The 16,813-nt window shown below is 41.1% G+C and overlaps 1 protein-coding gene across 1 annotated transcript in view; it reads left to right on the forward strand.

Moving 5' to 3' along the window:
* Positions 1-16,813, forward strand: part of MYH11 (myosin heavy chain 11) — a 55,081-nt gene that overhangs the window by 13,051 nt on the left and 25,217 nt on the right. Inside the window, exons 4-7 of the mRNA XM_050317241.1 lie at positions 5,075-5,102; positions 12,068-12,170; positions 13,589-13,609; positions 15,831-15,923. Coding sequence (XP_050173198.1) covers positions 5,075-5,102; positions 12,068-12,170; positions 13,589-13,609; positions 15,831-15,923 — 245 coding nt within the window. The remainder of the gene's footprint in view (positions 1-5,074; positions 5,103-12,067; positions 12,171-13,588; positions 13,610-15,830; positions 15,924-16,813) is intronic.

Raw genomic sequence — 16,813 nt, forward strand, 5'->3', positions numbered from 1 at the left:
GTGCTCTGCATCCAGCACTGCCAGGGCTCTGAGCAGGCCCTACAGCCAGGACAGTCTTTCTTCAGACCCTTTATTTAAGCAGCAAGCCTTGAGGGGAGATCTTCAAGCAGCTTCTGGCTCCTGCAGACCATCAGCAGGGTTCTCATTCAGCTGTGCAGGGTACTGCTACTGGTCCCTAGAAATGGGAGGGGGAAAACAGCTGGGAAAGGGATACAGAATTTCTGTAGGAAATGAAAAAAATTACTAATACAGCCTATGCTAAACAGAGTTGTTTTGGCCTGCCAGTACATGAATTTTCTGCCTAACATGAAACTAGAGTCAGCACAGATCAACCCAGCAGCACAAGGACCTCATTTACTCTTGCTCTCCCTGTCTCCTGTCCCTCTAACATGCTCTCTCGAGCAGCCACTGGAGCTGCCTTGCCCTGTGGTTTGGCCATTAACTGCCCCTAGAACAGCCTGGGTTCAGCTGTGCCTCCTTGGCTGGGTGCAGGAGAGAGGAGACAGGAAGAGTGCATATTTCTGTCTATTCACTTTTTGGTGCTTAGAATAATTTCCTGGCACTAGCGGCTCTTGGGGAAGCTTTACTCCCCGTTATTCGTGTGCCCTCTTTGCAAGGAATTCTTCCTGAGAGCAGAGAAGAGAGGGAGAGCAAGCAGAAAGAGAGGAGGAGGGAATAAATGATCAGTTAACCTTGGACAGAATGCTCTTTCACCACCTCCCATCCTGACCACGCACAGCTGGCACTGCAGCCAGAGCAGTCCCACAAGAGCTCCCATCACAGGCAGAGGACACCCACGCTTCACTTGCACATGCCATTTTGGAGCCTTTCCATCTCTGAAGAGGGCCCCAGCTGGTTTTAAAGCTGTGCTTTTGTTTGTAAAAAACCCACTCATGCTTTGTGCATAAAACTAACCCCAAACCTCAAAATAACTCCAGTTATTCAGCCAAATTGTGTTCACACTGGAGTGGTGAAAGGGGGCGTCGCCGTGATCGTGTGTGTGCAGGCAACACGTACAGGCACAGAGAGCTGCACGGGGGTTTGCAAGCATATTTGCAAATGGAATATAAACAAAAGTCCTTACTCATAAACATGGATCAGGGCACTAAATGTTTTCCTTGTGAGAATTCAGTACTGCTCCTTATCTGGAAACTTGCATACTTTCTGCTTGCCAAAATAAAATATGTCTTAGATTCATGAGACTGAAGAATTATATTCTGGTACTTCATGACCAAGGCCACTTGGCCCAGAGCAATGAGCTTGTTCAGATGTCTTGGGGAACCTTTATCTTTTGGTGAATCAAGCCTCCATGTCTGCAGATGGCTGGTCCTACTGCAGGCTCATCATCTGGGAATCACAGCCCTTCACATTCTCACCCTCTCCTCTTTTGGCACAAACATCCAGCAAAAAACATGAGCTGTGCACACTGCATTCCTCTTGTGCTTTAGAGACTTACTTGGTTAATGTATTCATTAGGGATGATGCTAAAGTCCCATCAAAGTGTTCTGATAAAAACACAGCCACAGTTACCAGCAATCAGATAGTCTGACTTTCTTCCAAATATGCAGAAAAGCTGACATCTCACAGGACACAGGAATTATGAAAGATGTTGGCTGGGCAAAGATAAAATTTCCACTCGTTTCGAGTAGTTCTGAGCACGTAAAACCCTTTTACAAATCACAGTCATGCTGTCTCATGCTCAGCTGGGGGTACTGGATGTCTTGTTGAATCTACTGATTACCATACCATCCTTCCTCCAGCACTGCCAGCTTCCAGTGATGGTGGAGCTGAGACACTGGTCCAGCAAGGAGGAGTAACTCTGCTGCCTTCTGTCATCTGCCCTGAGTGCAGAAAACAAGAAATGATAGACAATATCAATGGGAAAAGTCAGGTTATGCAGCAGTAGTAACAGATATAAAGTTTTCATGTAGCTGATTAGTCTTTTATTAAGTTCTCTGGCAACAAATCATCATGGAGAAGATCTATTGCAGCTTTCTGCAGATCCAAGAAGATTATTTTCTGCAGAGCCATTTTTATGCAAGCCTGAGTTAAAGATGGAAAAACAAACAACCTGGTAGTTACTTGGAGGTATGGGAGGGAAACATAGTTCCCAAGATCTTAGAAAAGGAGGCTGCTGTGAAAAGCCATCTGTTTACTGTGTCCTCAGCAGGACTGTACAGAAATGTCCCCTTTAGGCAGTGGAGTTATTAACAAATGTAAAGGAGCAGTAAGTGAGTGGTGGAACATGGGTTCAGTCTGGTTTTTTTCCTTTTATGGTAAAGCTGCCAGCTTGCTGCTTCATTGTGATAAACCATCTGATTTCATTGGTGATTAAGCAGAGCTAACTGGTCTATCAAGAACAGAAGGGCAAGGATTCTTACAAGGATTCTGTCTGGAGGTGTTTGGTGAAAAAGCTAAGCAGATGCCAGAAAGGAAAAAAAAACAGTCTGCTGCATGTGTAGGAAAGCTGCTGAGGTTTATAATGTAAATGCAGATCTCTATGCTATTAATAATTGAGGAAAAAATAGAAAAATGTCTGAAACATCTAATATAGACATAAAGAAGGTGGATATGATACTCTTCCAGGTGGTATCAAATTTTCTTAAAAGGCATTAACCAAAAAGATATCAGAATCTAGAAAGTGTTTTTTAAGCCCTGGGAATTATGTTTAAGGAGTTTTATTTATGCAAGTCATTCTCTTCTAATAGATCCAACCACATAAAGTTGCAGACTCCCAAAATAGGGCACAGCCCTTCCTTTATAGAATTAAATATTCCAGAGCAGGAATAGGACTAATCAAATGGGAGAGCCTTTGAAAGTAAAAGAGAACAGTATCTGCAGCTCAGGTCATTAAAAAATAGATTTTCTGACACATTTCATCCTTAGCATTGCAAGTTAGAACTGCTGAAGGAGATGCAGTAACATCTGGAATTCTCCCTCCATGAGTGTGTACAGAACAGTTTGTCAGCATGAGGTTTCTCCCATGATTAACTTCTGACCTTCCCAAATCTGCTCTTCCATGTCCCAAAGCTGCCCCCTCACACACGCTCGTGCAGCCCCTGTGGTGGGCCAGTTTAGGAGACACCTCCAGTGGGGGCTTCACTTACTGGGAACCAAAAGAAGGGATGCAATGGCAGCAAAGAGTAGTGAGAAAATACTTGGCTTGGAGGAGACCAACTTTTTCTAATGTCCCCTGAGCTCAGAAATTCCTGGCAACTTTGTATCACGGAATCACTTTTATTTTCTTTATGGTATTTATGGGTTTGTGATGCAATATCAATATATGCCCATGGTTTCTATTTACACAACAGTGTATTTTTAGCAAAAATTCTACCGTGTTCTCACTTTTTTTTTAACTTAAAAGAAAGCCTAACTCATATCCTGCAGCAAAAAACAAACACAGCTCACAGCTCTTCTCCTCCCAAATGTTTATGTGGAAGAGTCCAGCTGTGCTGATTGCTGACAAACATCTCCAACACAAGTGTAATGAGTAATTTTGTACCAATTTACCAAAAAAAAGCAGTAAAGTGGCACCATTTGTTGCGTGCATGATCAATAAAGCAGTTAATGTTATAGCTGTTGAGGCACTGGCAGTAAAACAGTTGTTTCATATCAATCCAAGCCACAGCAGAATCCTCTGCAGCTTTTCCAAGGCTGGCTGTGGGCCAGGCAGCACTTGCAGCTTGCAAGCTTAATAGGTTTATCTCCTGGTATTTATGGCACACAGGGTCAGCCACAGGGGAAGCAACCAGACAGGTAGTCCTGCAAGTCACCCCCCACACTGAACAAAAGGAGGAAGGAGTTCATGTCTACAACCTCTGACCAGAGGCTCCACTGGGCTAGTGCAGGCTCTGCATTTGATAGATAATGCCAAACCATACAGAAGCAACTGGCTTCTGGCCTTAATTACCTGTCTCAAGTCTCAGATTTTGTAACTACACACACTTTTCAAAAAGGTATTTGACCTGCCTGGGAGTTTATTTTCCTAAGGCAGAAGATTTTCCTACAGTCTGTAAAGGCAGACTGTGACAGTCCCCATCAAAGAAGGGCCAACTTCAACACTGGGGGTGGTTGCTCAGAGCCTTGTTCAAGTCTACTTCCAAGTAGCCCCAAGGGTGGAGATACCACACCTCTCTGGGAAACTTGTCCTGATGCTTGACAAGTGAAAAAAATTGTCCTGCTTCAGAATGGATCACAGCAAACATGTCAGTCCTGCCTTTTGGTGGAGAATTCAGTGTTAAAGGTAGACAGAAACTCCAAAAGGATAAGCAGAGAGGATTGCTCCAAAAACAGTTTGTGGAGGTAGGATGTGATCCTAAACCTTCCTGCAGCATTACAGCCCCTGTGCAGAAACCTTCGACGTGCCTCACACAGTGGGAGTGGAGACTTTGGTCCTCCTTTTTATAAATCTTGACCCAAAATGTGTTTGATGGTCCTGCTCATAGTAAAAAGGCATGAAGAATACTCCTGTGCTTATTGAAATGACCTTGTAAAATCTATGAAGTACCTTGTTGTATCTTATTCTTTGGAGGATATCTCAAGGAAATTACTTGTCCTCCTGATAAAAGTTGTCTCTCAGCCTGAAATAAAATAGAGAGTATATTATTCAAGTATTTGAAGTTCTCTGCTCTCAAAATTCAAAGCTTTGCATGACCAGCTTAAAACATTTTAGTTGTGGATGCCTTATCTGTCCAGACTTTGTTTCAAGTCAGCTGCTAGCTGACATAATAAGCATGGTAAAAACTTGAGTTTCAGGTTTGAAATTTTGTTATAATCTTCTTATAGAGAGCCTGATGTTTTGCTGTCCTCATTACAGTTCATCTCTAATGGAATTTACGAAAATTATTTGTGACCTCTTAACCTTTTGTTCATTTTTTGTGCAAAATATTTCCATTAGAGATGGTTATTTAAATGCAAGGGCAAATTAAATAAGATGTGAACCCAGTACTTTTGACTAATCATGGTCAGCAAGATTTTAGGTCTAGGTTATTCTATGTACATCCTTATAAATATAAGTGCTCCTGTCAGAAAAGCCATTTTCCCTAATTAATGGGTTATTTCTCTTTATTCACAGATCGAGAAGACCAGTCCATCCTGTGCACGTAAGTAAACCAATCTATTTTAGTATATCCCAGTGTCACAATGTCTTTCTTTATTCAAACTTGATTTGGATTCTGATGGAACAGACATATTCTCCTCACCTTCAGTAAGCTTGAACTCCAGTCCCAGGTCTGCTTCAGTGGATAGACCTGCTCATAAAATAATGAAGAGATTTAGGAGTTTACAATGAACAGTTGGGGAGTGTGGCTGTAAAACTGTGTGAGTAGAGAGCATAAGGGATTTTAAAAGATTCCTAGAGAGAGCTGAGGAACATGGAGCATCCTGGATATTTTGAACTGCCTTTCATTTTCAGCTCTTGGTGACTCACCACAACTTCCTAATTCAGCTGTCATTGCAGGAAAGTGGGGTCTTTCATATTGTGCTGGTCTGTGATGTTTGCCTGCTCTGTGGCTCCCCAGGGTGCCTCCTGCAGGGCTGTCTCCTGCGGGGTGTGTTCTGAGAGGGCTCAGCAGGTTTGCTGGGCTGGGCCTCTCTGAAGGCTCTGCAGGATCACTTTGGGCAGCAGGGAAATACCAACTCAGCCCTGTTTTGACCTCACTGACTTTTCTGTGTCCTGGCTCCTTGAGTTTTGACCTGCCAGTCCTCAGACAGCACCAGCATGGGGAGTCCAGCTGCTGTACCGTGGGTCAGGCAGGATTTTGTTGCAACGAGCTTTGCTGTGCACAACTTATTACTCCATGAAATCCCACCCGTTTCTCATTCCTGCCTATTTTGAAAAATCACTCAAACTGTTGAGCTGGACAGGGATCTCCTATTTGACCTTCAGTTTTGACCATTTCTCCATTCCTCTGTTGCTAGTTAGTTGGTTTTATTTGCTTAAATGCCATCAAAGATGGTTTTGATATGATCTTGTGTTTGTTAAGTTAGGCATTTTCCAGTCTTCCTGAACAAAGGTAGGATTTGATTCTATGTAAATACTAATTATTGTTTGCAGAAGATGGCATATGTATTATTTATAGCAGGTTTATGCAATGATGCTGCAATCTGTCAAGTATTGTAAATACAAACTAAACTCGTTTTAGGTTATCTGAGAAAATGTGGTTACTGAATGACTGAATACATATTTACACTGCAGTTTTTAAAAAGCACTGCTACTGATCACCACCCATACTATTATTTGTGAGTGCCACTGCTGACTGGAAAAGAATTATCACCTAAGAAAAAGTAAAAATTATATATTGTGTCTGGTACCATAAGAGTAGCATGGCTCTAACCTCTGTTATAACAAGATATGTAAGTATATCAATAAAAATCTGCCCCAAAATGCATTAATACCCAAAAGAAATTGAAATCCCTGCAATGATGAAGTAAAAATTGGCCATCACATTCTTCCCAGGATGAAACATGTCATGGTTAGGAAGACTAATTTACAATATGCATTTCCTCCTTCTATTTCTGTACTTTAGTTTATTTTTCCACTAGTAAATCTTCTTTTAACTATAGAATATTAGTACTTTCAAGAAAGGGACTTTCTTTTGCAAATCTATGCCTTTTTGTTCATGAAAATCCGTTTCAGGATCCACTTCTGGCAGCTAATGTACATTGAAAATACTTTTTTTTTTTTTTCACTTGGCTAGCTTGCTGGAAACACAAGGTGCTTCACACCACTAATACATAAAATAGAGAGAATGAAATGTCTTTCCCATTTTGAAAACAGCCACAGTAAGGGATTCACCAACATGTTTAGAATGGTTGCTGTATGTTGGACGAACACCACAACCCATAGCTTAAAACAGTCTTACACACGTCTTTTAAATCAAGAAGATTAGTCAGGTTAAAACCAACGTACACAACTTTAACCACTGCTGGTTTAACATTCTTGTTGGCCTTATTTGGCTGTACAGAGAGAAAAAAGTTCACTTGGCTTTCAGCTCGAGTCAAAGCAATTTGTATTATTATGTAGAACTGCTAAAATTTCTAAGAAATTATTTTTGCCTAAAATATGTAACAGTAACTGAAGACTTCATGGCACTGATCAGCCAGGATCTTTATTCTTTAAACAGCTACAGACTTGACCTTCCCAAAATCTGGTACCTGAACTGTAAAACCTACAACTGTAAGGATTCATATGAATCACCTGAATCACCTGAAATGCTGCTGGGACATGGGCAGGGGGTAGATCTGAGAACTGAGATTCCGTGTTTCTGACTATAAATACACCCATTCTCAGGACTTTACCCTCAGCTCACTGAACCTGCCCTCATATGGTTAAGAACTGTTTGTGTTCTGTTTCAATCCCCACCCTTTGTGTGATTAAACACGGTACCTTTAAAATCTCCATCTGTCTTTAGTGCTCATGGGTTCCAACGCTTCCTCAGACTTCCCTGTCTTGCCAGACTTTATTTCCTCTCCATTTCATTAATAACTACACCCATACTGCCTCTGGTTGAGTGTCCTCTGTGCACACATCCTTGCTCTGTTAGTCCTTTCCCATGGGCAGCATCATCCTCTCATGTCACTCCCTGCCAGTTGCTCTCACTTTACAGTCAGTTACTTAAAATCCCACATCTTATTATGCACATTTACAACATGAAAAACTTTATACCATGGCTGTGCCTACTAATATATATGTAGCTGAATTATTGTAACATAACATATCATATATAATAAATACACAATATATAACATTGCACAAAGGGTATAAAATAAGAAATCTTATTCTTTTATGGGCCTGAAAATTAGAGTAGGTAAGATGTCTCTGTCCTTGTGTTTTGGTCCCTGTAGTGTTCTGAGCAGCCTTCACTGCTCTGCCTGGCTATTGGGATTTTGTGACATTCCTGCCCATGCTTAGACCTCCCCACTGTGGTCTCTCTTGTATGACATCTGAGTTGGCCAAGAAATACTCTGCATTCACTCTTGCTCTGTGTTGACCAGCACATTAGATGTTGCTGAAAGAAAAATCCCAGGAAGTCTGTCCAGGTACTCAGAGACCTGAGCAACCTCAGAGCATCAGCAGTTAAAGTGTGAATTGCACTGGGCAATGGCCAGTGAACAGATTTGTGACTTTTCAAGCCTCTTCCAATGTAAATAGAGGCACGAGCCCTCACAGGAGACTTCTGGCCTTTGTTGTTTGATTTCTAAAGACACAAGTGGATTCTCCTGGAGTTTTCAAAAGGTTCTTTACCGAAAATCCCACAAAATTCTGAACGTTTTGGGTACTGTGCAGTCCGTGGGAACAAATGCTTGTGAAATACTTGATTTGTACATATAATCAAATACTCTTTCATTACCATTTACTTCTTTAAAACATACATTTAGTTTGAACTAGGCTCTATAAAAACAGGGCAGTAGCAAGGTGCTACTTCCACTTCATTTGACATGGTAAAGGACAAAACAGTGGGTGAGGCAGGGACCATCCTGCCCCTTTTCCCCTTCTTCCCCTCTCAGTCTTTGGGCGAACTCTCCAGAGCCCCACCCGGACTCCAGCCCACGTTGTGCCCCGACACGCATCACGAAGCAAAGTCATCCAGCACATCCCCAGACTGCAAGGCCCCGATACCCAACAGGCCCCTCCGAGAGAGAGCAGGACCCTCTCCTTTCCCAGCTCAGTGGATCCCCCCGGCCGCTCTCCCGCACATCGCTCGCGTAGCTTTAGCCCCGGGCAGAGCTCGGTGCTGAACCCGCTCCGGCCCTTTGGGGAGTCGGTTTGCAAGCAAATTTGTAGCATCAGTGCGCTGGCTGCCGAGACGGGTCTCTAGCGGGGTACAGCTGCTCTAGGATAAAGATTTTCGTTATCTCCGCACATCTCATGCCGCAGGACCGAGCCTGCCAAGCCCTAATGGGATTTAGAGCCCCTCGCTGGCTGCTCCGTGCACTGAGGCTTCCCACAGTGCCAGCACAGCCGGATTAAGGGATGTGTGAATGGGCAATTTTTGTGGTTCATTGCTTACTGAAACAAATGCTGGAAAATAAATTCTGCTGCTACTTTTTAGATGTTTCCAAAAGTGGAATTAAGCTAGGTCTCATATCATATTATTAACGTAGAAAGCTTTCAAATTTTCAACAGCAACAAAACCTCCACTTTTTAAACCAATTTTCCCCAGTTATTCTCAAATGTACAAGAGTGCCAGTTACAGCACAGGCTCAACCCACAACAGTGGGGCCAACCTGCTAGTCTCACCTTGTCCAAATTTGGAAACCTATTCTAGCTGGGATGATTTTCATTTAAGGTGAAGGTAATGGAGTCATGGAGGATTCAGTAGCTCATGTGGTACAAAAACTCTATTACAGTTGAACACTACATATGTGAGCTTATGTGCTTTAAATCCTGTACCAAGTTCCTAAAACAATGTCTGGCAAGAAACAGGGGAAGAATAAATTTAAATTATACCACACGATGTGAGGGCATCCACTTTGGAACATAATTTAGTCTGAGGAAAACAGGCACTCAGAAGAGAGGAGCAGGAGCCTCCTGGGAGGAACCCCATTGTAAATGGCCCATGTCAAAACAGTGTTTGCAAGAAAAAGACCCATCTTTAAAAATTCAGTCACTGAGCTGGACAGAGCATGCAGATTTTAAAGTAGGTAGGATTTCTCAAACCACCTCACAATGGAAGTTGTTTCTGCCACTCCCAAAACGTTGGTGCTTCAAGGCAGATGCAGAGAAAACACCCAGCACAACCAATTCTATTGCAGCTCAATAGTTCTAGGAAGAATTCCATCCCGTGAAGTGAACTAAGAGATTCACATGCTCTCCTCCCCTTGGGTCTCCCTGGTAAGCTTCTTGATATTTACAGGCACTGAATCTGATCCAGCCACTCCTCCTCATTAGCTGGTTTTCAAACACATGGTATTGTGTCACTGAGATGAAATCTAGGTGCTGTCATACAGCTGTGATGCATCCTAGCTACTGATGTTGTTAAAGGGACACTTGTTTATCAGACCTGTCTATTGGCATGGATATTTAAAAATGATCTGATATGTTAAAATTAGATTTATTCATCAGCTGTAGATATTATTCTTCATTACTTACTGACCTTAGAGATTTTTTTCTTATTGTAGCTGTTGAGATTCTGTCTGTTTTCCATTTCACGTTGAAGCATTTCCATTTCATGTTGAGGAACTTTTTATTGTCTACTTCAAAAGGAAGTTAAAGCCCCAAAGTCTATCTGCAGAAAACAGGAAAGCCCTTAGCCTGTGCAGAAGCAAAGAGTTAAGGATGAAAGAACAGAACAAAATGTTAAGTAACTTAAGCATTACAGTATGATGGGATAATTACAAGTAAAATGATGCCATATATGGTAATACTCACAGGGATTCAGGGGAAAGCCAAATGATGGGCACTGCTGCCCTGGGAGAAAGGAAATGCAATTCATGGAGTGATGAACTACAAATAACCTTTAATAAAATGGAATAGTTCAAAGTTTGTTTGAAGAAAGTTGTTTTGGTTGTTTTTTTTCCAAAGAAACAAAGTTGTAAGGTAGATTTATTTGAAAACTTTGTATGCATATGTCTTCAAACTGGTGTGCTTGGTTTGGAATTTTTCCCAGGACACTTAATTTTTATCAATAAAACATAGAAATGTTTTATCACTGAAGTCCAGGCAGAAATGAATCCAACCTCTAAACTGTGCAAATTAACTCAGGTCTTGTGAAAAGGAATCTATTAATCTCAATTATTTCTGGTTAAAACTCTAAAAGCCAGAAGAAACACTTCTTATCATGTTGTACCTCAAGCAGGAATTGTTTCTGGTTTCCTAAGGTTTATATCAATGTCATTCTGTCGTGAAAGTTCTGCCCAGTACTTACCCATATTTTTATGTCCCTTTTCCTGGTAGGGAAAATTAACTCCTGATTTCCTAATTAGGAAAAGAAGCAGAACTGCAATGGATCCAGCTAAACAGTTTCAGATTTGAAAGAGCTGACAAATAACCATGGGGTTTTTTTAATGTATTCTTCCTTTGGTTTTTTGGTTTTTTTTAATCCATTTTAGTTTAGATCCAAAGAAAAAGGGGTCCAGCTTACATTTAGATTGTTGCTCTGCTCACAGTACCAGCTTGATATAGTTGAAAGAACTAGTCTGCTACATCCACACCCAGTTTAATGCCCTCTTTGACAGCTGAGACAGGACAGTATAAAAACAGTTTTGTCCCTATAATCATCAGAGCCAGAGGTATCTGAAAGACATAAGATGATGTAACACTTAAGAGAGGAGAAGTAGCCTGGAAATGTTCTGTTGAGTAAAGACTGTGTAAATCTGTACTTTGAAAACCACTCTTTTGCTTTAAGAGAAGGCTTAAGAGTTGAAAATAAACTTCACCCTGGAAGTCTTCCAGGAGATAAGAAGTTAGCACTGCCTTCCTGCTTCCCAAGGGACACTGCCCAGAGCAGGGCAGGGATGCCAGTTCAGGTGGTCAGACATCTCCCCATATCAGATGTCCCTTCCTACCCAGTAAGGGACACTGCAGGCAGCCCCAGCCCTGCTCCCACTGAATTCAAGGAGCATCTGGACACGGAGTTAGGATGAGGCAGAATCACTGGATTCTTCTCCCCACTGATACAAGATGTTAGTCTGCTTTAATGCCAGAGTTTCAGAAGAGAAAACCATTTATTACTGCTGATGTTTTTTCTTACTGCTGTATCACATCATAGTTAATGTTGTCTTTTTTGATCTTATAATATAAGCAGACTCCCTGCCAGTTCCACTTCTCACAGATGTTCAGATGCTGCCAAAGGAAGATGAACTGCAGTTCAAAAATGCATCACGTTTTAGAATTCCCTTAAAATGGCCCAATGTCCACTCCTAATACTGCTGGGACAGAGATATAGCTCTGATAATGCATTCTGTGCATGCTGCAGTCAGGTGGATTTGGGAGATGGTGTTCTGGGGTAAATAATAACTGAACCAGGTGTTTTCCAGTCCTGTTTTTATACAGTAATTACATGGACATGGCAGAAGGAGTCCACTAGTTACCTACCTTCTTTTGTGTTATTTTCTTTCCCCTCAGAGGTGAATCTGGTGCTGGCAAGACAGAAAATACCAAAAAGGTCATTCAGTACCTGGCTGTTGTTGCTTCATCACATAAGGGCAAAAAGGACACCACTGTCACTGTAAGTGAGCTCTTCATATCCAACTCTTCCTCGGGCCTTTTAGGGCTGTGCTGAGGTGACACTGTTAACAGCAAGTCACTGGCTGTGGCTTGTCAAACAGTTGACATATTAAGAGTACACAGTTCCATCACAGCTCTATGTTTATGGGGAAAAAAATTTGTTTGACACCATCTTAGGCATCAAATCAGAATGTACCTCGAGAGAACAGAAATATTCATGGCTTTCCATATGCATAGCACCTATTTATATCCCAGCATGAAAGCCTGGAAGTCTGCAAGGGGTCAAGTCCTTATTTTACCCCTGACCTCTGGCAACTAAGAAGTTTGGAAAAACCTGTAAATAACACATGGTCCAACTGCGTCACAAAAATTTATACCAGCATTTTAACTTCCAAAGTTTTGATTGGATTTGCTAGTGAGTTTTCTTACTAACCATCAAAGAGTCCCAAAACTTGGCTTTTCTTTTTACTCCTCTGTCAGAGGTAACAATTTTGAAAGGCGGAATTCTTTGTAAGTACTTTATTCCTTCAAAATTCATCATAGTCTTGCCTTAGAGACTGAAGTTCATTTTCTTACTTTGAACCATAATGCAAGCTGATATCCCTACATTTCCTGGAGATCATTAGCATGGCTGTGTCTCTCAGCTGCCTTTGCTGTTCCCAGTATGAGCCCAGGTCCTACGTAATTTCCAGCCTTTCGAATGTTACTCAGACTTCTGCAAAAAAAAAGAAGCAGCAATTCACTTTTATGACAAAACAAGATTAATTCAAGAAGATGTTTCAGTGTGTCCCAAATACAAGACCGGGTCCAAAATAAGAAATTAGTAGGGTAGTGGAAAATGAAGTAAAAATCTCATGACCACACCTGTGCTGGGTGCCACAGCTGCCCTTGCCCAGCCTGTGTGCCAGCACACGGAGCACTCCAGAGCACAGGCTGTGCTGAGACAGACCTGAAGATGAATATCCATCAGATAGGAGCTGAGAGAAAGTCTAATTTGCCCAATAACATGCTGAAAAAGAGCAATTCGGTGATTGGGACTACTGACACTGCCATTTCAGTCCTTAAAATATAATGAATGGCAAAATGCCTCAGTTGCACCGTGGAAGAGCTAGGGATTTATCATAAAAATGTTTGTCCTTGTCTGGTCCTGAGAGACTAATCTGGAGCTGGGTCCAAATCCCATCCCTTTGCTTCAGGTTGTGTGTGTTTTTTTTTTCCTTCACCTAAAATGTTCTATATATGTTAATGGTATTTGTACTCTTGGTTATGTCTGCAATAGATTGTTTGTATCTGTATTCCTGGTTTATTTGCATGGAAACTGTGTATTGGTTATTTTAATACAGGAAAAAAAAACAATAAAAATGTCTGTCTAACGGAAATTATACTGACACTTGTTTTATACCATGTTATTCAATACAGCAAGGTCCATCTTTTGCTTACGTGAGTAACTTAGACTGTTTGGTGTGTGTTTGAGGCACGGAGTGTAGATCTGCATGCTATTGTTGCACCCCAAAAATTTGAAGAGATTTCATTGACATATGTTGTATGATATGACAAAAAGCAACAATAGCACCAAATGCTCTCACAAATCAACCCTAACTGTGTCAGGCTCCATGGCAAAGAATGAGGTCTGACACAGGCAGGGTCATCTTTCAAATATCACTCTCTTCTTTATCTCTGTGTGTGTTCCAATTGCCATAGTTTGAATTCAATTTCCCACGATCCTGGAAGAGCCTTTCAGCCTGAAATTAAGTAACATCATTTCTGAATGAAACACCCAAAAGCTTTCTGTGCTTCAGGTTGAACTTTTTAGGACGGTTGTGAAATAATCCCTAAACCTCACGGTGTTTGATTTGTTTGGCTGCATGCTTTCCATCGGTGATTGCTTTCAGTTCCATGTAACTGCTGAGGTTTGTTCACATGCACAAGAGTCAGCATGTTCTCAGCCTGCTGCTACAACAGAGTGACTCCCACTGCAGTGTGTCTGCAGGTGTGTTCCAGCAGCTTCTGACAGGGAAGCTCCTCTCTTATGCCCTCCCAGCATTCCAGCACCCTGATGCTTTGGGAATACAGGCAGGTTTGCTGGCATATTCTTTGAGTTCCTGTGCCAGACAAGTGGCATTTTCTTTTTTTTTTTTAATGGGGTCTTTTTTCCCCCATCCTGACTGCTGCCTCTCAGACTCCAGCTATGACAAAGGGCAATGTACTGTGTGCCCTGAAGTTAATTTAGTCCTTTCCTTGACAATCTCTCTGCAAAAAAATCATTCACAGCTGATGAGTTGGGTGGACTCTGAGCTGCACACAATGGAGTCATGGTTTTATCCCCCAAGTTTATGGCATAGTTCAGGTCTCACGAGAAGCAGGTGGTCTCTGGCTCAGATATATTTGACAGACAAGGCTCTGTTTTGGCTGTGACCATCTGATTTCAGCAACACCCTCCTCTTACACTGGAGTTTTTAAACCTACAGAGTGTAACTGGACAGAGTTGTTCAGTGCAGAGAATCCTCAGGGACTTCTAGGAATTCACTGCTTATTCTAGGATTTTCTGTGTTAGCTTGTTTGGAAATATTCCTTCCCTCTTCTTCCAACTCTTGGGTAGTAAGGTTTTTAATTATATTTTTGAGGTAGCTCCCATCATTGCCACAGAATTCAGGAGACATTCAGGAGCAACATTTAGAAAAAAGTCACGAGTTTTGCACACTAATTGGGAAGCACTTTCATTTTCCAAACTATTTCCTAGATTCAATCGAAATGTTACCTGATTTTCTAATTAAAATTATTTAAAATATATCATATTCTCTATGAAGGACTTTTTCCTTTTCAGGGTGAGTTGTTTGAAATAATGCATATTACTACAGAGTAGTACTCAAAGAATAGGATGACAAGAAGCAAATGTGAAAGTAAATGGTCTCATAGGACAGAGCTAAATGAAGAATTCAGAAAAGATGGATATATATACAAAGGATTTTTAAAACTGCATTAATTTGCTTAGAAATAGAATTAGACAAATAAATGGAATTAAATGCATGCTTGTTTCATTGCATGATTGTTTCCTTAGAAATTACCAATCACAATTAACAATATAATATTAGGTTTGTGTGTTTGCATGAGAATTCATTATCCTAGTTTGAAATATCAATGCAATTCCATATTTAACCTAAGTAGCCTTGCATGGATCATTATTAATAGACTTGATGAAATCTGCTTTGTAGCTTTGTGCTGCATTACATTAAAATGATTCTCAGCAAGTTATTCTAATTACATTGTCATTTGCTAGCAAAGGATCTCATTAAACTAACTTGAAAAAGACATGCTAGAGGTTCCTTTAAGAATATCCCTTTTAAAAATGATATTAAACCGTAAAAAATAATTGACATTGAATGACCCTTTTTTTAACAAAGGCCAGTCATGATGCTAAACAGATTAATAGAGTTTGATCTGTCACAGGCTGGAAAAGGGTCATGTTTACAGGGCAGCAGTCAATTACACAAATATATAAACACAAAGATTAACAGAGAATGAAAACAAATCCACATGAAATGCAGTATTCAGCAAAAAAACCTTAGAGATTTACATTTCACCTTTTACTCCAGTGTACATGTGTTGGTTTAAACTAAGTCATTATTAATTTTAGTGTTAACTGCTTCTGAATGAATTTTAGGGTGAGCTGGAAAAACAGCTTCTACAGGCAAACCCTATTCTTGAAGCTTTTGGAAATGCCAAAACTGTGAAGAATGACAACTCCTCCAGATTCGTAAGTAGGAGAAATCCAGTTGGGTTGGGGGGAGGGGGTACAACACATTTTGAAACCCAGGGTATAGACAGTGGCCCCCATCAGTGCTTCTCATTAAAGAGGGTTTGAAAACTAATCCCTTAAAAACAGTGTAGAATCCCCCTCTGAAACAAGAGTTTGGTGTAATAGAAGATTAAAGAATTAAGCTCAAACTTGACAGTACCATTGTCCTCTCACTCTCTACGTGTGACCTTCCAGAGTCAATTCCTGCTCCAAGATTTATCCACCTTCAGAATATTTGACAACAAAATCTGTACTTTCTTTGTCTTTGCACCACTGTTGAGTGTGTATCTCCTAAGGTGTGACTCCAATGGTTAATATATTAAAGGAAAAACAACTGGAGAAAAAATAAAAACTATTACACAGATTTGAGTTAGAATGTTGTGAGCTGAGGGTTGTCACCCTCTGACAACAATTCTTTCTGGGAAGGCTGGCAGATGCCTGCTTTCCCTGCAGACCCTCATCTCCTGCCTCTGCTCTCTCCCTGCAAGGTTCAGGGATCCATGCAGGTCAACCTTAGAGCAGAGGGAGTTGCGCAGTTCCAATGCTATTCCCTCACTGACCCTGTGGAAATCAAAGTACAAAATATCTCAGCTTCCAAAGCCAGTAGGGAGAACTCCTTTCCCTCTAAGTGTCTGAATGAAACGTGGGGGGAGTTTGTGCAGGGGATTATCAGAGAAGTTCACTTCCTTGAAAGGAAGGCTTTTCCAAGGGTCGTCCCAGCAGGAGGGAATCAAGCACGTTATTCTTAGGAGGAAGATGTACATATCTTATGAAGCAGACTTAATACTGATATTGGAAAACCTGGCATAACCTGGAAAAACAGCCCAATCTACATCTTTGTTTCATTC

This window comes from Myiozetetes cayanensis, unplaced genomic scaffold, assembly GCF_022539395.1.
Source record: "Myiozetetes cayanensis isolate MyiCay16 unplaced genomic scaffold, myiCay2020 scf20-37, whole genome shotgun sequence".
NCBI lineage: Eukaryota > Metazoa > Chordata > Aves > Passeriformes > Tyrannidae > Myiozetetes > Myiozetetes cayanensis.